This window comes from Ipomoea triloba, chromosome 11 (genome assembly GCF_003576645.1).
Source record: "Ipomoea triloba cultivar NCNSP0323 chromosome 11, ASM357664v1".
Lineage (NCBI taxonomy): Eukaryota > Viridiplantae > Streptophyta > Magnoliopsida > Solanales > Convolvulaceae > Ipomoea > Ipomoea triloba.
In genome coordinates, this window is record NC_044926.1 from 25,392,264 (window position 1) to 25,415,788 (window position 23,525).

Consider the following 23,525-nt stretch of genomic DNA (forward strand, 5'->3'; position numbering starts at 1 on the left):
TATTTTTCTTGATAAGTCATTTTCAAAACACCCCCATAAATATCTGATTCTAACCGTCAATTAGGCTGACCCATTCAATTGTGAGCTAATCTTATCCGGTTTTCAGGTTTATCGATTTTATTGTCAAGTAGAGTTTTTGTTACCATAACCCTAAAATATCGGACTATCAAACTTATTAGGTGGACACAACCTCACAACTAAAATTTTTGACATTTTAAAGTTAACATTCTAAACTTTCAGTTTTAATAAACTAGCACATTAATAAATATAAACTTAAAGAGAAAATTTCACTTTTAATCATCGACTATTGTGGCATTTTAACATTTTAATCCTATTATTTTAACTTTGCCTTATTACATTATTGACTTTTATTTCCTTACCACAATTAGTCCTTCGCTTAAATTTTTGTCATTTCAAACATCTTGCCCAAACATGTAAATTTTCTCCATTTCTTCTAAACTCTTTTAATATAATTGAATGATTGAATTCCATGTTAGCCATATTTATTAAATGATCTTTAACAAAATTTTAAAAGGATGACTAATTGTGACAAACAAATGAAAGTTAAGTAATACGACAAATTTTAAATAGCGCAAGACTAAATATGGCAATGTTATAATAATTGAAAACTAAGGGTGCGTTTGGAAGCCCAGAAAATGATTTCCCGAAATCATTTTCCGGGCTTTGGGTGTTTGGCAACCAATGGAAAACCCAGTCAACGGAAAATGATTTCCGTTGACTGGGGAAAATAAGCCTCATATGGCGGAAAATGACTTCCGCCAAATTTGGGAGGAAGTCATTTTCCGTCGCTCGACACATCACACACGCATCAACGTTTCCGCCGGAAACCAGTGCACTGTGCTCTGGTTCCTCCGCAGCAAGGAACCAGAGCAGTGCTCTGGTTTCTCGCTGCGGAAACCAGATCTGGTTTTCGCCGGAAACGGGGGGAGAGTTTTTTTTTTAATAAATTTTATTTATTATTATTATTATTATTATTATTATTGTAAATTATAAATAATATTTTTAATATTATTATAAATATTTTACTATTTTAAATAAAATAATAAAAATATATAATTATACATTTCTACCCATTTTTCAGAAAATGAACCAAACACACAAATACAGTTTTCCAGAATGCAACCAAACACTGGAATTGAAACCATTTTCCGGAAAATGACTCATTTTCCAGAAGTCATTTTCCTGCTTTCCAAACACACCCTAAAATAGAATTTGCTATAAACTAAAACATCATTCAATCAATCAAAATCTTCATTTTCAAACTTCAACTCAAAAACATAATGCAAGTATGTAACAATTAATTTAAAGGAAAAATTTCACTTGTCGTCCCAAAATTATAAGGTAATTTTAGAATTCATCTCTAATTATATTGTTGGTCGTGCTCACTTTTCGTCCCTAAGCTATCATTGGCGTGCACTTTTTGTCCATTTACTAACAAAACATTAGGGACGAAATTTGCAACGTTAGTATAACTTAGGGACGACAAGTTAATAAAAGGACAAAAAGTACAACATCAATGATAGCTTAAGAGCGAAAAGTAAGCACGGCCAATTAATTATTAATGACAAATTCTACAATTATCCTATAACTTAAGGACGAAAAGTGTAATTTTTCCTAATTTAAAATATAATGTAACTATGCAACATTTCTTTTATACCTAAACTATTAAAAATAAAACAAGAGAATCAAAGACATGTAATTCTCAAATAAAATTATTGTTAGTCGCGATTGGGTGGTGAAAAGTCTATAGGGAGAGAGGGGGTGAATAGAATTTTCCAAACTATTTCAAATTAAACTCTTAGAACGCTAGATAAAAAAATAGAATAAATATGAAAAATATTCAATACTTAAACTTATAAAATAATCGAACTTAAATTGTGTGTTGCGAAATAAATGTATGTAAAATATTGTGCTCATAACCAGGAGGGTGTGGTTGAGTGGAAAGAACTCATTTATCCTTAAGCAAAGGTCGAATACTCTAAAGTAGAGAGGGGGTAAAGTTATTCAATTGTAGCATCTGTCTTTTTTCTTTTTTTTTTTTTTTTTTTTGGAAAAATGGTCAAATAAGCCCTCAAACTTTACTCAAAAATGCAATTAAGCCTTCAAACATTAAAAAAGTCCAATTGAACACACGAAATTGGAAATTTTGGTGCATTTAAACTCATATGACCGGTTGTTCCAGGTGAACAACTGATCATAATTTTTCCTACCAACATTCCGACAGTCGGCGACCAGAATGTTCATCCCCAACCAACGGGGTCTTCTCCGTGGAGAAGACGACACCACTGTTCTTCTTCTCCAATGGAGAAGACGGCCACATTGTTCGTGTTGGAGAAGACGAACAGTGCAGTCGGAGAAGACGATCGTTGGTTGGGGAATAACATTCCGATGGCCACATTTCAGTTGCCGGCCGTCGAAATGTTGGTCGAAAAAATTATGACCAATTGTTCATCTGAAATAATCGGTCATATGAATTAAAATGCACCAAAATAATAAGTTCGTATTTTAATTGAACTTTTTGAATGTTCGAAGACCGTTACATGATCTTAATTGCACTCGGTTACATGGCTTTTGTGAATCAATGTGTCCGAATTTTTTTCACTTGAAAATTCAATTTCCTTCCATACATTGTTCCCTATTTATAGGGGTTCAGACACCATGAAATTAGGCTCTGTAACCCACGATCAAGCAAAGCACATCACCTAGGAAAATGTGGGTGGGATGTTGAACTCTTCCCATCCACTCATTTGTTGGGATAAATCAACATCTTCTTCCAACATAATCACGACTTAATCTCAACTCCACAAAAATAACTCCCAATAACTTACAAACAGATTATATTTAGACTAATAATATTTAATGAACCAACATATGCCAACAAGATAAATCATGTACTAAACTAATATATTTATATTAATTTTGGTACTAACACAACTCACTCAATCCACTACATCTTAAATAGTGTAAACAGCAGGAAGAAGAGACAAGGCCAAATCCATGAATAGCAGCAAAACTGAAGAAACTAAAGGAATACTAATTCTAGTACCAAACACCTATAATATATTATATAGAAAGAGTTAGCTAGCTAGCTTTAAGTTGAAAATGTTTAATTCAATTCACCCCTTGGTAGTTAAGTTTGCTTGTTCTTAATCTGTTATTACCTTATTATCTCAGCCACCTTCTAAGGTCACTAGTACAAGGAGAAACCTCACCACCACCTCCAATACTCTCAGTGCCGCAGCAAGATGAATAGTTAGACTGCTGCTCATATCCAAATGCACTCACCACGCTCTTGAAGCTCGGGCTCCTCAAGTTATGCAAATAGCCCCCCATTCCATAACCCTCATCACCTGCAGCATTATTATTAACCGGGAAGGATAGGCGTTTCTTTGCCGATCCTATTCCTATTCGCTCCCTCTCTGGCGTCGATGGCCTCTGCCGGGGAGCACTTTGTGAGCGAATCCTAGCCTTAGCGGACTCGGTTGCAGCCATGTAATTTGGCATTATTGTAGCAACATTTGCACCCCTAGCCTGCTGGTATGACCCACCATTATTATTAAAATAGTAGTTATTAGGTCTTAGGCTGGGGGTTTGAGCTGTATGGTAGCTGTTTCTTTCTACTTCTCTGGAACAGCGGGGACTGGCAGAGCGCAGCTGCATAGGAGGAGCTGTTCTGGAGGGAGAAGGCGTGGCGGGAGAGCGGAAGGATTGGTTTTGGTGAGGTCTATGAAGAGGTGAACTTGGTCTTTTTTGATGCTGCTGCTGATGATGATTTGATGATCTTCGGAGATTACTAGGAGCCAGATAGGAGTAAGGTTGTGAAGTATCAATTTCGACAGTTTTAACGTTGTCAATCTGATGATGATCAGTTGAAGCTCTACTTTCCCTGACATCCCATGGTTTTGCTGCTGCACCCATCATCCATCTCTCCTGCAGCTGCCTTTCCCCAAATTCATCCTCACTGCCTATTGATGGATTTTTACCCCCTCTCCACATCTACAATATAATATATATGATGAGTAGCTCAAATTAAACAAATGTCACGGATACAAATTAATTAGAAACAGCTAGCACCAAACTAATTAAGGAATGATACAATTAAAATTAAACCTGTTGGGATAAGTTTCTTTGTCGCCTAAAAGCTGCTTCTTTTCTGCTCTGGAGCATTGCTTTAACCTCCTCAATGGTATGCGACCGTTCATCCCAATCATCTGGGATGCTACTACCTCCATCTCTAGACTGTATATAACAACACACAAATTTAACTGCACTGGACATATAAACACATCACATGAGAACTATCTCCTGTGAGAATTGTTAACTGTACAATCAGTTATCATTGGACCTCGGAGATCGGTAAATGCTAAGTCTAGCCCTTGATGGCAAAGGAATTGTTAGACAGAGACCGGTAAAGGGGTTAAAGGGTAAAGTATAGCACCCAGTATCCCGAAAATGAAATATATATATATAGGTCGTTATAACTTTTGGCCTAGTGGTAAGCCCTAACACTTGTATCAAAGTCGGAGGGAGAAATTGTTGGACGGAGGCCGATAAAGGCCAAGACCAAACCAGTAAAGGGTTTAAAGGGTCAAGTACAACCCCCTAATCTCCTGCCCGAAAATGTGATGATGGTTAGGTATATGTATAGCAAATTAGAAATTATTACCATTGATCTCCTATCAGAAAAGTCTTGAACATAACGTGGGGGATCCCACATGGACAGGGTGTTGCTGTCACTGAAAGTTGAATTTCTGCTTCCTTCATGGGATTGCCTGATGCGCTGGTCAAGTATCCGAGACTGTACTCGAACCAGAGCTTGCATACATCTCAGTGTCATCTTTGCTTGCTTCCTCACATTGTGACCTCTTACCAAAGCTTGCAACTTTACTAGTCCTTTCAGTGCACTAAGAGCTCGCCTCGCCTTCAATCAAATTATCAATTTCATTCCTTTAATTTCCATCTCATACTTCAATTAATGTTCAAACACATGAAATTTTGTACATTTCTTGACTTTGTTGTGTGTACATTAAATTGAGAAGAAATATAGTACTTGATACCCTTTTTAATGGCAGAGAGATTTAAGTCAAAAATTGCATAATGGATACACCAACCCAAGTACAAAAGAAGAAAAGGAACAGAGTTGACTAAGATTCGAATTAAATGTGTAATCACAAGGTTAAGAGTTTGAATCCAACCTCTTTTATTTGAATTGGCGGGCAATTTAGGCTAGTTTAGTTCTTTGTAGTTTTTTACCCCTGATTTATCCCGTATACCGTCAATTAACTAAGAATACAAACTTGAAACTATAAAAATATGAGTTTAAATTCCAGCCTTTTTGTTTTGAACATGTCAACTATATACAACTTATGTTGGTGTACCATTCTTAGGCAAGATTTATCCTGTACACATTTTTGGATAACAACTAGGATTTTCTGAAAAGAGAAAAAGGAAGAGATGTAGTGGAATGGGTGGAGTTTAGAATGGAATTGGCATAGATACATTACATACCAGATATCCTCTGAAGGCAGTTTGAATTATAATGGCAGCAAGATGTTGTTCCCTGCCCCTTGCATAGTAATAAACATTAGAAATGGGAGGAGGCTTGGCAAGACGAGCAACTTCCATGGCTGCCTGAGCAGTGGCAACGGCAGCCTCAGCGGCGGCCACCGCAATGGCATGCCTTTGCTGTTCTGCTTCTGAAGCAGTAGTAGTGGGTAAGGGTATGCTGTTATTTGTGTGCTTAGGCAGAAGAGCTTGTTGAGTAGGAGTAGCATTTTCATGGCAGCTAGCTGGCTTCCTGAAAACCCATCTTCGCTTCTCCCTTTTCTGCATATATATGAATTATGAACCACACACCCCCCCAAAAAAAAATCATCAAAATGGATCTAAACTTTGAAAGAAAAAGTTGTATACAAATTACAGATCAGAAATATAATGAGGTAATAATAAGTAAGTACCTTTTCTTCGTCATCTTCAAGCTGATTTCTCTTTTCAGGGTCTTTAGTAGGAGACCTGAAAGCCCTTTTGACAGCAGTCAACCAGGAGGATCCTCCCTTCTTTCCCATCTGTCTAGTAGCCTACCCTGGCCTGCAGCAGCAAGTACTATACTATATACATATATCTATATCTAGTCTTGATGAGAAGCACCTATAAAACATAGAACTGCAACTTAAATGAAAGAGTTAGTCAGAGAGAGATGTGGAAGCGCATGCGTTTCAATATCTCCTCTTCTTCTTCTTCTTCTTTTTCTTCTATTAAAAGGCCGGGCGGGTTATGAACTGAAGTAGTTTAGTCATTGGGTGGGTTGTGCAAAGGACAACAGTGACGGGGTGGGGCTGTCAGAACTATCACAAAGTGATCAGAGGGGGAGAGAGAGAGAGAGAGGAGCGAGAGGTGAGGTTGGTAAATAAGGTAGCTTTGAACACCAAATTTAATAATTTGGTGTTGCTCCACACCCTCCCAACAGTCTGTCCAGATAAGTTGGCAAAATTTGAGAGAGATGGGGTCAGAACTCAGAATCAATCTCCAGCCCTATGATGATTGGTGATAATTATTGAGATTACCGTTGGCTATCACCATACAACTCAAAGATTGATTGTCAGTACAATGACACTCTCTCATGAATCCAGGGGAGATAGGAGGAGTTAAAGCGGATTCTCAAATCTTACTCTATAAATTTTATTTTTGATATGGCGAAAACTAATAAGTTATGTTTTTTCTATGTGAGTCTCAAATTTTGTGTGTGAAAATAAAAATTGAGAATGCACATAATATTTTGGGATGAGTTATTGAGGGAAAGGAGGAAGTGGATGTACTGTACACATCACTCGCATTCACATTCACATACATATTCACATGCACTCTGCATAGCATAATTTGAGTGCCTCCTTTTTGTTTTGCTTTTTCACCCCTACCATACTTTTCCCTCTTTAAAAAGTCGTCTCGTCTTCTCTCTTGCCGTGCCCTCACGTTGCGTGCTTCTGCCGCACCCAAAAACTATAATTCTATCTTCATTTTGGTGGATACCTTCTTTCTTCTTTTTTTCTTGTTTATAAATACTCATAATTCTTTATAAGTTAATATATTCCGATCATATGATTTTCATTTAAAATGTTAATAAATATGTCATCGCATCACATAATAGTTGACTAGTGGATATATTTTTATTTTAATGGGATAACCAAAAATTTGCAATTACTATTTAAGATTATACACCGAATAAAATTTATTTTTATGTTATAAAATGTAAACTACACAGCAAAAGTCAATTAGAGTGTTGACAAGACTGACCAAATTATGTTTCATCTACTTAGAGTAACCCTAACAATAGTTATTGTTAGAAAGAAAGATAAGATAGGAGAGAGCTTGTTGCAAGAATCTAAGTAAGCCTTAAAGGGGCGTTTGGTTCATGTCATCTTAGATTATCTAGATAATCTTGAGTCTCGTAATGTTGTATTGCCTTGTTTGGTTCAATAATAGTATGACTAAAATTAGAATTAACCCTTTTATTTATAAGATGTACTATTCAATTTTAAATTTTTCGAAATTTTCAATCGTCAGTACCTTAACATAGTGTATGTATAGATAGAAGTAGAAGTGAGGAAACCAATAAACGAATTAATAGATTGTAAGAATTTTAGGATATAATAAAAGCAAGAGGACTAGTCAAACTAAGGAGGAATCTTCTTGGTGTTCTACATTAATAAAGGAAAGGAGCCACGTGCTGATCTGATCTAATATGAGTATTACGGATTAAACAACAAACACATACCCGCGCGCATCTCAGATTCAGGAAATAAAACTAAACATTACCAATTCAAGAAGATAGAGTAAAAGGGAAAGATCAGAGTACGAACCTTTTGTAGTTATGATATCCTCATCCCCTACTCTGATGTGAAAATGGACAAAACATGTGTATACACAGAGATATAGGAGACGTTTATCGGTGTGTTCAATACTTAGTAAGTTCTTGGTAGCTATGTGACGTTTTGTCGAGCATGTTGAGTGCAAATTATGAGTTGGAACTCGGAAGTAGAGATGAGCTTTTCCCTACTTCAATGTGGGCATGTGGTCATGGAAGTGAAATGGATAGGAGATACAGCTGCCATCAATTAAGTTGCCAACTTATAATGTAATCAAATGAAGAAAACATGATCCCAAAGTTTAAAGATTCCTTTGCAAGGGTTGTCTACGGAGGGTGAGTAAGGGCTTAAGTTTAGGTCAAAAGGTGTAGTCAATGGACAATAGGTGAATATTTCTGTACTGTAGCTTTGTTAGTTCTCGATGGACGGAAGAAACTATATAGGTTAGCCGAAAGATGGTTTTTGGTTCAAGAACATAAGGTGCCCTTTCAAGGAAAGAAAATGTAAAGAAAATGCCTCGAATCAATGTTTGAGTACGAGACACTACAACGCTGAAGTAGCCCATACCATACTTCTAGGAAAAGCTCAAACGGTTATACACAAAAATGTACATGTACCTGAAACTAACACTAGTAGAGAATACATAGGGGTGCGAGACAACTCTCTCTAAGGAATTCGATAAAATAGTCCCATACTAGAATATCGTGATTTCAATTTTTGTGTAATTTTTTATCTCTTCAATTTATGAGTTATTACACACAAACGAGATATATCATTACACATCTTTTCAACACAACACATTTAACCTATTTCCAACTAATTACCAGGTACAAACAACAACCAAGTTGTTTGCATGCTTCCCTTCCAATAACCGCATACTCTTTCGTGCTCATTATTGGTCACTAAATTTATTAATTCAGACCTAAACTTAAACATAATTGAGTCTTTGGTATCACCTTTATACTTACCTAAAACATACATAAAAATGTTGGGAAAATGCCTAGGAACAAGCTAAGCTCAAGTAAAAAAAATAAAATAGAGAGATTAAAGAAGAAATATATAGCATTAACGGTCTATTTAGGCTTTCACTAACTATTTAAAATTAACTATGCAATAGTCCATCCAAACCACCATATCTATGTACACATTGCATAGTTGGACCTTAACAATGCAAGAGTCCATTCAAATCACCATATCACAACTAGAACCATCATTGATTCATCACACCATCTAGCATTGCAATTCAAGTCACATAGCATCCCTAACAAAAGAGCTTAGTCCAAATTCCTTAAGAAATCTAGCTACTAATGCTTGTAATGGAAAGAAAATCATTAATGAAAATAGAACACATTGCAATCACAATCACAAGAAAGACAATGCAAAATGAAAGAGAAAGACTTAGGTTTGATTAAGAACTTTGAAAGATGAAATATGGAAATTAATATTGGAGTGGATTACAGGCTGAATTGTTCTTCCAAATCTTCAACAATGTGGATTGATTACCAAAGAGAAGTGTTTTAAGAGGTTTTCTCTCAAGGAAAATCTAGATAGATAAAGCTGAAAATCAAATGTGGTATACAAATAACTGCCTTGGGATATATATGCTTCATTTCCATGCCAAAGTAATTATCTGGGATTATGAGAGCTAGGTCTAGGATTGTGATTTTCGGCCTCATGTTGACACTCACGGTGTGAAGGTCGACATGAGTCCAAGGATCGGAATCCTCTTCACGCGGGTCAGGATGGAACTCAAGGTGTGAGTACCACCATGAGCTCCCCACAACGCTGCCTGCTCCAACTTCTTCCCTTGCTCCCTGCTATTAGGACTAAGACTTATAGAGGTCTTAGTCCTAATACCTGCCATGCTCTTAGGTCTCCATTAGCCTCTGAATTCTGATCAGCGTGTGGTTAACACAATGATGACAAAATCTCTTTTAAACATGTCACCATAGTCCCCCTCAACAATTTTGTTTATCATCTCAGTGGTTGTTAGGGTCTCCTTCTCTATTCCCCATCTCTCTCCCCACTATTTAACCAAGCGGGTGAACTCTTCTGTATCATTCGAAGAAGTTCCTTCTATCACAGGAAGTTTCCCCTTTGGGAGTCCAAGTGTATTCCGGACATCATCTTCTGCCAAACACAATTCACCAGAGCATCTAGCTATATCCATTTTCTTAAGAAGGTGTTTAATAAGCTTTCCATCACAGTAGGTGATCTTTAGGTCTAGCAGTGACCCAAATCCAATGTACATGATAACAAGCTAGAATACACAAAATGAGTACATAGAATCAGAAAAATATTTATCTCAAAGTGAAAAAAGTAAAAACAAAAAAAACAGGTTGAATAGTTAATAGAAACACAACTAACTATTCTGATATGCTCTGATCCTAACTCTGATATGCTCTGATCTACTGTGAGGGATCAAGATTATGATAATAGTTCTAATATGTAATGAAAATAACAAGGGTTTAAAAACGATTAATTGAAATATGACTTTTTTTTATATGCTCAAAAGGATGCACTGAGGACCTAAAAGCGAATGAGAAGATGGAAGAATAAGGGTTGTTGGACTTGAAAGCTCTAAGGAAAGACCACATGTTGCCAATGAAATGCCAACCTAAATCACCTCGAGGCAAAGACAGTTACTTCTTATCACCAAGCTTCATCATCTCATAGTACTAAAAGTTCACCTCCCAAGCACACACCAAACGCTGCTTAAACCAGAAACCAGCCAATAACACAACCCACCCAAACTCCATTTTCTTCCTATTTCTTTCTTCAAAACCAAGTACTATGCTGCGTTCTAATTCTGCTCCATGCTATTTAATTTCTCGCTATTTATAGACCTGCGAGATAGCTTGTACACCTAAAATATTTAATTTAGTATTTGAAGGGTTGGTTTTGCAGGAATATTGGATTAAGTGCATGAACTTAACTGAGAACATCCACAATGGAGCATATTTAGAAGTTTATGTCATAAAAGAAAAACCATGCATTTAACTTCAACTGATGTGAACACCATTTCTAAGGCAGATGTTATTCTTGCAAAAACAAAAAAAAAAAATAAACAGAAGTGTGCAACCTGCCCCAAGTAGACTCGCCCGCTAGGCGAGTTCTGACTTTTAAAGTTTTTTAATTTTGTTTGCTAGTTTTGTCAGCATTTATTTGTTGTTTATTTTTTTTTCTTTTTCATCTCATATTCTCTTTCCTAATCATACTTAAAAAAACTCCTCAAAAATAAAAATAAAATAAAAAACTCCACTGACATTGATGCTCTGATATTTGAGTAAACTTGGAACTTGAAATATTATATTGGGATAAGTGCATGAACTAATTTTTTGAGTAAATTTGGAATTTGAAATATTATATTGGAATAAGTACATAGCTTATTTTTGACTAAATTGGAAGCATTGGATTGAGTGTCAATAGAACGAGTGCCAAATTAAGGATAATACTACATGTAATCTTACTTTTTTTTAAAAAAAAATTATGTTGAAATATCATCATTTGATTGATTTTAATAATAAAGTGGCTAATTATTTTTATTCATTTACTTTTATTTAGGTCCTGTTTGGTAAATAATTAGTCTACCAACCAATTGTGACTTAATTGACCATTATGTTGTTTGACTTGGTTAAAAAATTAATATAAGTGTTTGGTTAATAAGGTTTTTGTAACTTCAAAATACTAAAATTCAAAAGGCTACTCAAAACAACATTTTCAATTATCTTTTTGAGAAAAGAAATTATACCAAACAGTTATCAGCTAACAGCTAATTTACCAAACATCTTTCAACAACCAGCTACTGTTATCAACTAATCATACCTTCTAACTCAATTAGCTAACAGCTTCAGCTAATAGCCATTTATCAAACATGATTTTAATAAAATGTATACACGTGGTGGGAGTTATACTCCATGAAAATAGATATATCATTTTTTACAAATTAAATATAGAGAAAAAATTGATCATTAATAATTTTTTATTTAGTATGTACAGAAAATTCATTTTTTTTTTGAAAACTACAGAAAATTCATTATTTGATAATATATTAAATAATGAATTATTACTATATAAAAATAAATATTTAATATATTAAAAATAAATCTTATATAAGAAAGTTCTTCATATTTTTGAAAAACTTTTTTTGTATAGTAGCATATTTTCATATTCATATTTGATTTTTTTTGTATAAGTAAAAATTCAGCAGTATGACCTTAAAAGTTGTTATTTATTATTTATACTCATATTTTTATTTTCATATTTGATTTTTTTATATAAGTAAAAATTCAGCAATATGACGTTAAAAGTTGCTATTTATTATTTATACTCACGTTCATTTTAAGAGGCACGGGAGTTGGCTGAGATCCTCACGGGAACTGGCCCAAGGGACCGAATTGCAGTCTGTAGTGTGTAGCCTAGGGGAACTGTCGATGAAATTCTACTCAACCACTCCTCCTCCTTCTCCCTCCACTTGGCGCAAATTATGCTGTGGACCCAGGTCCACCTTGCCTGGGTCCAAAACTAGGTCGTTTTGTTTTTTTTTTTGTTTTTTTTTTAAAAAAATTAGTAAACATATTGCTGAATATAGAGTTGTCTAAAAATGTGTGAATGTAGAGGTTTCAAAGTGTGAATGTAGAGTATAGAAATTGTGAATGTAGACTTATGATTGTGTGAATGTAGAGTTGCCCAGAAATGTGTGAATGTGGAGGTTTCAAATTGTGAATATGGAGTATAGAAATCGTGAATGGAGACTTATGATTGTGTGAATGTAGAGTTGCCCAGAAATGTGTGAATGTGGAGGTTTCAAATTGTGAATATGGAGTATAGAAATCGTGAATGTAGAGTTATGCATGTGTGAATCTGTAATAGAGTTAAGAAGTTCTAGCAGCCCTGTAAGAATGTGGAGTTATCAAGTTGTGAATATGGAGTATAGGACCTGTGAATATAGAGTTTTGAATGTGTGAATGCATAATAGTGGTAATATAGTTACTAAACATATAATCCTGTAATGTGTGAATGTGGAGTTTACAAATTGTGAATGTATAGTGTATGTGAATGTAGAGTTTGTGTTCCACATTTAGGCCAATAATTTTAGTAAAAAAAAAACGGCAGGTCCACGACATAACTATTGTCCACTTGGGATAGACGCCATAAGATTAACGCTATTGTCCCCTTGGGATAGACGCCATAAGCCAAAGCCTGTGCTAGCCTGCTATTGTCCACTTGGGATAGACGCCATAAGCCAAAGCCTGTGTTGACCTGCTATTGTCCACTTGGGATAGACATCCACTTGGGATAGACGCCATAAGCCAAAGCATGTGCTGGCCTGCTATTGTCCTGTCCACTTGGGATAGACGTCCACTTGGGATAGACGCCATAAGCCAAAGCCTGTGCTGGCCTGCTATTGTCCACTTAGGATAGACGCTATAAGCCACACTATTAGCCAAAGCTTGTGCTGGCTTGCTATTGTCCACTTGGGATAGACGCCACTATTAGCCAAAGCCTGTGCTGGCCATTGTCCACTTGGGATAGACGCCACTATTAGCCAAAGCCTGTGCTGGCCATTGTCCACTTGGGATAGACGCCATAAGCCAAAGCCTGTGCTGGTCCACTTGGGATAGACGCCATTGTCCACTTGGGATAGACGCCACTATTAGCCAAAGCCTGTGCTGGCCATTGTCCACTTGGGATAGACGCCACTATTAGCCAAAGCCTGTGCTGGCCATTGTCCACTTGGGATAGACGCCACTATTAGCCAAAGCCTGTGCTGGCCATTGTCCACTTGGGATAGACGCCACTATTAGCCAAAGCCTGTGCTGGCCATTGTCCACTTGGGATAGACGCCACTATTAGCCAAAGCCTGTGCTGGCCATTGTCCACTTGGGATAGACGCCACTATTAGCCAAAGCCTGTGCTGGCCATTGTCCACTTGGGATAGACGCCACTATTAGCCAAAGCCTGTGCTGGCCATTGTCCACTTGGGATAGACGCCACTATTAGCCAAAGCCTGTGCTGGCCATTGTCCACTTGGGATAGACGCCACTATTAGCCAAAGCCTGTGCTGGCCATTGTCCACTTGGGATAGACGCCACTATTAGCCAAAGCCTGTGCTGGCCATTGTCCACTTGGGATAGACGCCACTATTAGCCAAAGCCTGTGCTGGCCATTGTCCACTTGGGATAGACGCCACTATTAGCCAAAGCCTGTGCTGGCCATTGTCCACTTGGGATAGACGCCACTATTAGCCAAAGCCTGTGCTGGCCATTGTCCACTTGGGATAGACGCCACTATTAGCCAAAGCCTGTGCTGGCCATTGTCCACTTGGGATAGACGCCACTATTAGCCAAAGCCTGTGCTGGCCATTGTCCACTTGGGATAGACGCCACTATTAGCCAAAGCCTGTGCTGGCCATTGTCCACTTGGGATAGACGCCACTATTAGCCAAAGCCTGTGCTGGCCATTGTCCACTTGGGATAGACGCCACTATTAGCCAAAGCCTGTGCTGGCCATTGTCCACTTGGGATAGACGCCACTATTAGCCAAAGCCTGTGCTGGCCATTGTCCACTTGGGATAGACGCCATAAGCCAAAGCCTGTGCTGGTCCACTTGGGATAGATGTCATTGTCCACTTGGGATAGACGCCATAAGCCAAAGCCTGTGCTGGTCCACTTGGGATAGACGCCATAAGCCAAAGCCTGTGCTGGCCTGCTATGCTATTGTCCACTTGGGATAATAAGCCAAAGCCTGTGCTGGTCCACTTGGGATAGACGCCATAAGCCAAAGCCTGTGCTGGCCTGCTATGTTATTGTCCACTTGGGATAATAAGCCAAAGCCTGTGCTAGTCCACTTGGGATAGACGCCATAAGCCAAAGCGAAAGCCTGTGCTGGCCTGTGCTAGCCTGCTATGCTATTGTCCACTGGTCCACTTGGGATAGACGCCATATGCTATTGTCCACTTGGGATAATAAGCCAAAGCCTGTGCTGGTCCACTTGGGATAGACGCTATAAGCCCACGCCATAAGCCTGGCCTTCTGTGTTGGCCTGCTATTGTCCTATTAGCCAAAGCCTGTGCTGGCCTGCTATTGTCCACTTGGGATAGACGCCATAAGCCAAAGCCAAGGATTGGAGATTTAAGGACGCCATAAGCCAAAGCCAAGGATTGGAGGGATTGGAGATTTAAGGACGCCATAAGCCAAAGCCAAGGATTGGAGATTTAAGGCTGCTCCATACCCAAAGCTGTGCTGGCCTGCTATTGTCCACCTGGGATAGACGCCGGCCTGCTATTGTCCACTTGGGATAGACGCCGGAGGCCTGCTATTGTCCACTTGGGATAGACGCCGGAGGCCTGCTATTGTCCACTTGGGATAGACGCCGGCCTGCTATTGTCCACTTGGGATAGACGCCGGCTTGCTATTGTCCACTTGGGATAGACGCCATAAGCCAAAGCCAAGGATTGGAGAAGCCTGCTATTGTCCACTTGGGATAGACGCCGGCCTGCTATTGTCCACTTGGGATAGACGCCATAAGCCAAAGCCAAGGATTGGAGAAGTGGATAGATGTCCACTTGGGATAGACGCCATAAGCCAAAGCCAAGGATTGGAGAAGTGGATAGACGCCGGCCTGCTATTGTCCACTTCGGATAGACGCCATAAGCCAAAGCCAAGGATTGGAGATTAGACGCCATAAGCCAAGGATTGGATTGGATTGGACCTTTAGTTAAGGATGAATGAGTCCCTTCCACTCAACCACGGAGGTTAAAGACAGTCTCTTCTTGTCACCAAGCTTCATTATCTCATAGTACCAACAATTCACCCTCCCAAGTGCCCACCAAAAGCTGCTTAAACCCAGAATCCCACCCAATATCACAACCCACCCAAACTCCATTTTCTTCCTATTTTTTTCTTCAAAACCAAGTACTATGCTGCCTGCTTCCAATTATGCTCCCTATGTAAGACCTTTCCCAATATGGGCCTTAATAATGTGGTGCAAGTGGGCTAGGCCCATTAAGCTATAGGTTGGATTGGACATCTAGGTTTAGTCCAATCCATCATTATGCCTATATAAGCCTGCAGTGATGGGATGCAGGACAGACAATCATATAGACACCTACAGACATGGTACTCACACTGCTCAGAAAATACCAGGACACCATCTAGGGTTCTGAGTCAAGTGTGAGACAAAACGACTAACACAGGCAACACAACAAGGCATCAACTATGGCTGGAGATTTATGATCATCTATGTTTTCGCTACTACGAGTTAAGTTTCTCGTATATTTATTTTGTATGTTTAGACAGATTTATGATCTTACACCCTGCTGTTCAATTTCTCGCTATTTATAGACCTGCAAGATAGCTTATACACCTATAATATTTAATTTAGTATTTGAAGGGTTGGTTTTGTAGCAATTTTGGGTTAAGTGCATGAACATAACTATACTTGAGTAAACTTGGAATTTGAAATATTATATTGGAATAAGTGCATGAACGAATACATAAATAAATTTGGAACTTGGAATATCTTGAAATATTACTGGATAAGTGCATTAACTGATTCTCGACTAAAATTGAAACATGAAAGCATTGGACCCGCCGATCGGGTGTCAGCGAGCAGTCGTTATACCGTGGACCATGGATCATAGTTGATACTGTAGTTATGTTGAAAGGATATTGCAGTTGTGTTGAAAGGGAACTGCAGTTGCGCGGAACAAATGCCATGTCATCCATCTGGAACTGCAGCTGTGTTGAACGGATACTGCAGTTGTGTTGAAAAGATACTGCAGTTATGTTGAACGGATACTGCAGTTGTGCTGAACGGATGAACAATCTCTGTTCCGTGCAACTTCAGTATCCTTTCAACACAACTGCATACCCGTTCAAAATAATTGCAGTATCAGCTATGATCATGGTCCACAATATAATTTGCATTGACTATGTCCCGAGCTCAACAATCGGCAGATGCGATTGCTAAACTGGTCCCTAAAAGGTATTGCAATTGGATTGAATTTTATAACCCATTGGTGAAAATTTTTGACCATCTTGAGGTTGAAAGATCCAAGATAACGTTCTGGAACGAAAAAAGTTTTGGATATTGAGTTTTAGGCTCTGTTTGGCAGAGCTTATTTAGGAGCTTATAGTTTATTTTAAGCTACTAATAAGCTATAAGCTTTGTTTGGTAATGTTCTCAAAATAAGCTAGTAGCTTAAAATAAGAGCTTATTTTGAAACGCTACTTGGGGTAGCTTTTCAAAATAAACTAGTAGTTTTTTAACTTTTTTCCATCTTTATCCTTATTATTTTAAATAAATGGCATTCTTTACCCCTTTCAATTAAAACCCTTTGACATTTTCTTTTCATTATGTTTGATTGTAATTTCAGTTTGATATTTATGTTTGAACATTAATTTTTGTATGAACTAATCTTATGAATTATAATTTTTTTTTTACTTTGTATATTTTCAAATATATGTTCTTACTTTATATTTTATTTAAATATATTGATTTCATTATTTTATATTTTAATATATAAACAAACCTATTTAAATTTAAAATTATTTAAATTGTATGATTATGTCCTTTTTTGTCTTTTTACATTTATCAACTTATCAAAAAGCTAATTTTACCAAACACTTTTAAGCATAACAGCTACCTTAACAGCTCTTCAGATTTCAGCTTCGAGCTTATAGCTTTTCAATTTTCAACTACTTTTCAGCTTTCAGCTACCTTTTCAGCTAGGTTTGCCAAACATAGCCTTAGTCGGGTAACTCCCTTCCCAATCCTAAAAAAAAATTAAAAATAGAGAAAAAAAAAGGGTAGTTAATAAATTTTTATTTTTTATGTACAACTCTTGTGCAAGATAAGTAGATTACATGTAAACTTTAAATTTATGATGTAATACAAAAATTATATTTCACATCACAATCTCAACTAAATTGGTGAGAGTGTTAGGGATGTGCAAACTTTGGTTAACTGATCGAATCGAAGAATTTCGATTAATCGTTTTTTAACCGAAAAACTTCGATTCGGTTAATGGTTAAAGGATTTGCAAAATGTTGGTTAACATTTAATTCGGTTCGAAACTATTGGTTAACCGAATTCACCGGATTAACTGAAATTATATATATCTATATCTACTATACTGATAAGAGCCAAAGAGAGTTAGGCCTAAAATGGGTAGAAAAAATGGCGGTCAAATTATTTAATCAAATGGATGGTTCAGATGAATTATTTAATCAAATGGATGGTTCAGATGAATTATTTAATCAAATATATGGTTAAGATAATTCAGATTAATATTATTAATAGAAATTACCTAATTTAACCTTACTTTTATGATTATCTACTATACTAATAAGAGCCAAAGAGAGTTAGGCCTAAAGTGGGTAGAAAAAATGGCGGTCAAATTATTTAATCAAATGAATGGTTTAGATGAATTATTTAATCAAATAGATGGTTAAGATAATTCAGATTAATATTATTAATAGAGATTACCTAATTTAACCTTACTTTTATGATTATCCGTTAAGTTTTCCGTTAAATATTCTCTTCTCCGTTAATATTCCGTTAACTTTTAACTTACCCATTAATTTCTATAAGAAAGGTCTTAGGTTCGAACCTCATCTCAATCAAATTTGACATAATTAAGTTTCTCACTCTATTTTACTCTTATTAAATTAAATAAATTAGTAGCTACAACAAAAAATGATACATATGTATTTCTTTAATTTAGAATTATGTGTCTACAATACCTTTATTTGAAAAAATTANTAATAGAGATTACCTAATTTAACCTTACTTTTATGATTATCCACTATACTAAGAAGAGCCAAAGAGAGTTAGGCCTAAAATGGGTAGAAAAAATGGCGGTAGAAAAAATGGCGGTCAAATTATTTAATCAAATGGATGGTTCAGATGAATTATTTAATCAAATAGATGGTTAAGATAATTCAGATTAATATTATTAATAGAGATTACCTAATTTAACCTTACTTTTATGATTATCCGTTAAGTTTTCCGTTAAATATTCTATTCTCCGTTAATATTCCGTTAACTTTTAACTTACCTATTAATTTCTATGAGAAAGGTCTTAGGTTTGAACCTCATCTCAATCAAATTTGACATAAATAAGTTTCTCACTCTATTTTACTCTTATTAAATTAAATAAATTAGTAGCTACAACAAAAAATAATATATATGTATTTCTTTAATTTAGAATTATGTGTCTACAATACCTTTATTTGAAAAAATTATTCATTATTAAAAAAATTAAATTAAATAAGAGAAATAATTTCACTAGTTATATTGTCTTTATTTTCTCTCATGCAAAGATTCTTTACATTTAAATTTATCAATTGATATTCATTAAATTGTCCATTATCTTATTTTTACAATATCTTGTAATTAAATATCAAAGTTATAGTACAAAATAATGTTATATATTTATTTACCAAGTATTTTATTAATACTATGAAAAAAAATTTAAAATAATTTGAAGCTACTTATATTAACTATTTGGGGATTGGTTTGACAAAGAGAGTACTCAAATAATAACCCAACAAATTGAAGCGAAATCACTCTATTTTACTCTTATTGAATTAAATAAATTAGTAGTTACACCAAAAAATGATACATATGTATTTCTTTAATACCATGAAAAAAAATAAAAAAAAGAATAGTTTGAAACCAATCATATTAACTACTTGGAGGATTTGTTGACAATGAAAGTATTCAAATAACCCATTACCCAGCAAATTGAAGCGAGAAACTACCTTTTAATATCTTTGGAATACATAATATTTTAAATTTTCAAATTTTTATTAATTAATTTAATCTTTTTTCTTAAAGTATGGATTTCTTTATCCACAATAACTCATTCAACAATAATGGTTGAACTTCTCCTATATAATCTTGCATTGATATACTTTCAAATATTTATTTAAATATAAACATTGGGCATCAACTCATTCACGCAAAGCGCGTATAAAACTAGTAATTAAATATATATGGATGTTTGGACTTTATAATTTGTGCTTTTATGTTTGTAGTTTTGCTATGGTATTGTGTTTGTATATTTTCTTATAGATTTATTATTATAGGTATTATTTTAATTGAATTTATTATTATAACTATTATTTTAAAGATTTAAAACTTTAGATTAAAAAACTTTAGTTATCCGACTGATTAATAAAAAAAAAAAGATTCAGTAATACAATGTTCAATTTGATTAATGGTTAAACATTTAAAAACTTCGATTGAAATGTTTCAATTGTACACCCTAGAGATTGTTGACTTAATAATCACGAGATTACAAGTTTGACTGCACGAGTAACCTATTGACATTCTTAATTTAAGCTAATCACCTATAAACAATCTAAAATGAGTTACCTCTTTTTGGTCACAAAACATATTTTACATAATGTACAACTAGTGTTTTGAACCCGTGCAATGCACGATTATTAAATATGACAATATAATATTTAAATATTTAAATATAATTAAAATTATTAAAAGTTAAGAAAAAAATAAATAATAAATGAACTACATTAATAAATAACAAATTGTTTAGGAAATTACGAATTATTAAAAATTTCTTTATGTACGACATTTTTCATCATACTTACAAACTCTCCATTATCCCCACATATCAGGATTTTTAACCCATCAGATTACTTATCCTTGAAATGACTACGTACATTTGATCATGATTAAACACGGGTAAACCGACGTGTGATAATGTTTGACCTTGACTTTTATTTATTGTTACTAGTATTTTGTATGCGCGATGCGCGAAAACTTATGTCCAATATTAAAATATTAATAAATAAAAATAATTAAAATGTATAATTCAAATTATATATACACAAATAATATATGTATTTTATACACACATATATGATTTACCATTCATAGAAATTTAATTAAAATATAATCAACCATTAAATAGAAATTAATAATTTAAATAAAATGATAATTAAATAATAGGAAAAAGATATGATAGATATAGGTGTAGGGTAATAATGATGGAGTTAAAACTAACGGTGTAAGGGTAGTTTTGTATAACAAGAATGTAGTAGGGACAATTTTGTCTAATAACATTGAAGTGTACAACATTTAAAGTAAAATGTACACATTTATTAGCATCTAAAAAGATGGACATAAATCAAGGATATAACCTTGATTGAGACTTATTATGTTTTTAGATTACATACGAAAGCATTAAAGAGAATTGTTTCCTTTAGAACTTGAATGGTAGCCTTGAATCTGAAGGTGTTAGAGACATTCGAGGCACTAAAATCTTTGTTCTTGCATGAGCTCCGCACATAATTTTAGCTTGCAATACGCGATTAGCCAATTTAGTAACTATTAACCGAGTATGGTTACAAAGCCCTAGTAAATGGTCAATGTTTCTTTAAAGTATCACTGGCAAGCCTACTTTGAGTGTCAATGCTGATTTGGAACACCTGAACATTTAATGCCATTCAAAAATTTTGGGTGTGTAAGTCTAACAAACATTTCAACATTTGAATCAGATTTGCAAACAGAATCGCAACTCAAATACATTACACCTTTAGCTTCATCCATATCATTCATATACTCATTTATGTTATCAACGACGTCCAAAGTTAGGGCTAGTATGACACGGTTTCCAGTAAAACTTTGATCACATATTGCATTGCGGATCATAGGGAATGTACTATTAACTATTGTAGCAATCGAATTATTCCCATACTATAATAATAAAAAAGGGAACTTGAATTGATTATAACGCCACATATATTCATACTAGTCTTTTCTATGCGTGATGCGCAAAAACATATCCCAATATTTATATTGTTTAAAATAACTAACAAATCCTTACTAATTAAAATCTATATGAAATCAAATTTATTTATTATATTACAAATATTAGTATCATTAAAAAATATAAGAAATATATTTTACGTCTTTTACGTCATTTTACACTTATCATCTTATTCAACAACTAATTTTACCATACATCTTATTTTCAAATTGTTAGCTTATTATCCATTAGTTTTTCAACTTTCAGCTAGGAGTGGCAAAAGAGCCATAGTATATTATTTTTATGTATAAAGTATATTATTTTTAAACATAATATTCATTATTCGAATGCGTACAAAATAATATGAAAACAACTTGATGACTCCTTATTTATATGTATGAAATTTGTGTACATAAAGTTCGTTATTCGAGAATATACAAAATGGTTGAAGTACTAGGCTCATAACTTATGTACATAAAGTTCATTGTTTGTTAAATATCTTATTTATTTGTAGAATATAACTAGACGTATTGGGCGCATTCACCCATTTACTTATAAATATGATATATTTAGTAAATCTAGGTTCACTATTTATATGCATAAAATTATACATGACAATTATTGACACGATTCATTAACACGATACGAAATGGGAAAAGAAAATAGTTAGTTAGTGTTTAGCCTTAACGTATTCTGGGTTGTTAACGGGTTGACCCGTTATGTTCCGTGTATTAACAGGTCAACTCATTAAACCTATTACAAAACCGTTTAACCCGTTAATATTACTGTGTTAACTAGTTTACACGAACCTGTTTATACAAACATGTTTATAACCTACTAAAAATCATTGTTTTTGCATGACCTTATAGTCTAGTGGCACCCGGTTGCACTCCCATATGAAAGGGGTGAGTTTGAACCTTAGTGAATGCGATATTGACTTTTTGTGCTTCAGTAGGTTGAGAAAGTAGTTATGAACAGATACTACATTGTAATCAAGTCAGTAGTACTAAAAAAAGAATCATTATTTTTTAGGTAATGCCGTTTTTTCTTTATAAAATTTATAAATAAAATCATTGTTTTTTTTTAAATTTTTATTAGTTATTTTTATTGACTTATAATGTTATATTTTGAAAATTTGTAGATTCAAAACAAACTGAATTGAATGAGATTACAAAAGATATCATGAATACGACTATGGATGGATTTACTACATTAGGCCAAAACCCTATACCAATTATTGATGTTCAACAATATGAAAATTGAATTTCTATTGCGTCCAAATTTATTCTAAAAACTATTATTGATTTCTTTAATTATGATTTTTGGATTTATTTGATATATTTTGAATGCTATGAATTGAATATTTTTATGGTATAAGGGTCAGATGGACCTTTAAGCTATAGAACAAAGTGTAATTAGCTTCCTAAACTAAAAAAAGCTCCAATTAACCACTTCATTTATCCACTTTCATGCAATTTAGCCCATAACTTCTTAAAGTTGTGCAATTAACTTATTTTGTAGGTAAACTCAATGTAATAACAAGTAAAACTGCAACTTTAAAAAATAATTTCATAATAAACTTTAAAAAATAAATAAAAGAAGAAGAAGAAGAAGATTGTCGGCTTCTCTTCGAAGGAGAAGCCGACAATTCAGCCAGGAAACCTTCTCTGTCCAGTTGGATGGAAAAGCTTGGGAGTGCTTCACCGTCCAACTGAACAAAGAAGACAAGGCTAAACGTCTAACTGGACAGATGGCTTCTCCGTCCAACTGGACAGACGGAGGAGCCTGCCAGAGAAACCATGGTAGGCCTCTTCGTCCAACTGGACAGAGAAGTCAATGCTGGCTTCTCCATCCCCGTCAAT

At 35.0% G+C, this 23,525-nt stretch overlaps 1 protein-coding gene across 1 annotated transcript; it reads right to left on the minus strand.

The window, feature by feature from the left end:
- Nucleotides 1-2,908: 2,908 nt before the first annotated feature.
- On the minus strand, nt 2,909-6,509 carry LOC115997460 (protein IQ-DOMAIN 1). Its single transcript, XM_031237018.1, has 5 exons — nt 5,979-6,509; nt 5,530-5,847; nt 4,688-4,942; nt 4,132-4,260; nt 2,909-4,017 (listed from the first exon to the last, which is right to left on the minus strand). The coding sequence occupies exons 1-5, from the start codon at nt 6,084-6,086 to the stop codon at nt 3,187-3,189; spliced, it is 1,641 nt and encodes a 546-aa protein (XP_031092878.1). The 5' UTR covers nt 6,087-6,509; the 3' UTR covers nt 2,909-3,186.
- Nucleotides 6,510-23,525: the final 17,016 nt, after the last annotated feature.

Coding starts and splice junctions, on each gene's coding strand:
- LOC115997460 (XM_031237018.1), bottom strand. CDS start 6,086: ATGGGAAAGAAGGGAGGATCCTCCTGGTTGACTGCTGTCAAAAGGGCT. Junction 4,943..5,529: donor CTGCCTTCAGAGGATATCTG/GTATGTAATGTA, acceptor ATTTGATTGAAG/GCGAGGCGAGCTCTTAGTGC. Junction 4,018..4,131: donor AAAGAAACTTATCCCAACAG/GTTTAATTTTAA, acceptor ATTATATTGTAG/ATGTGGAGAGGGGGTAAAAA.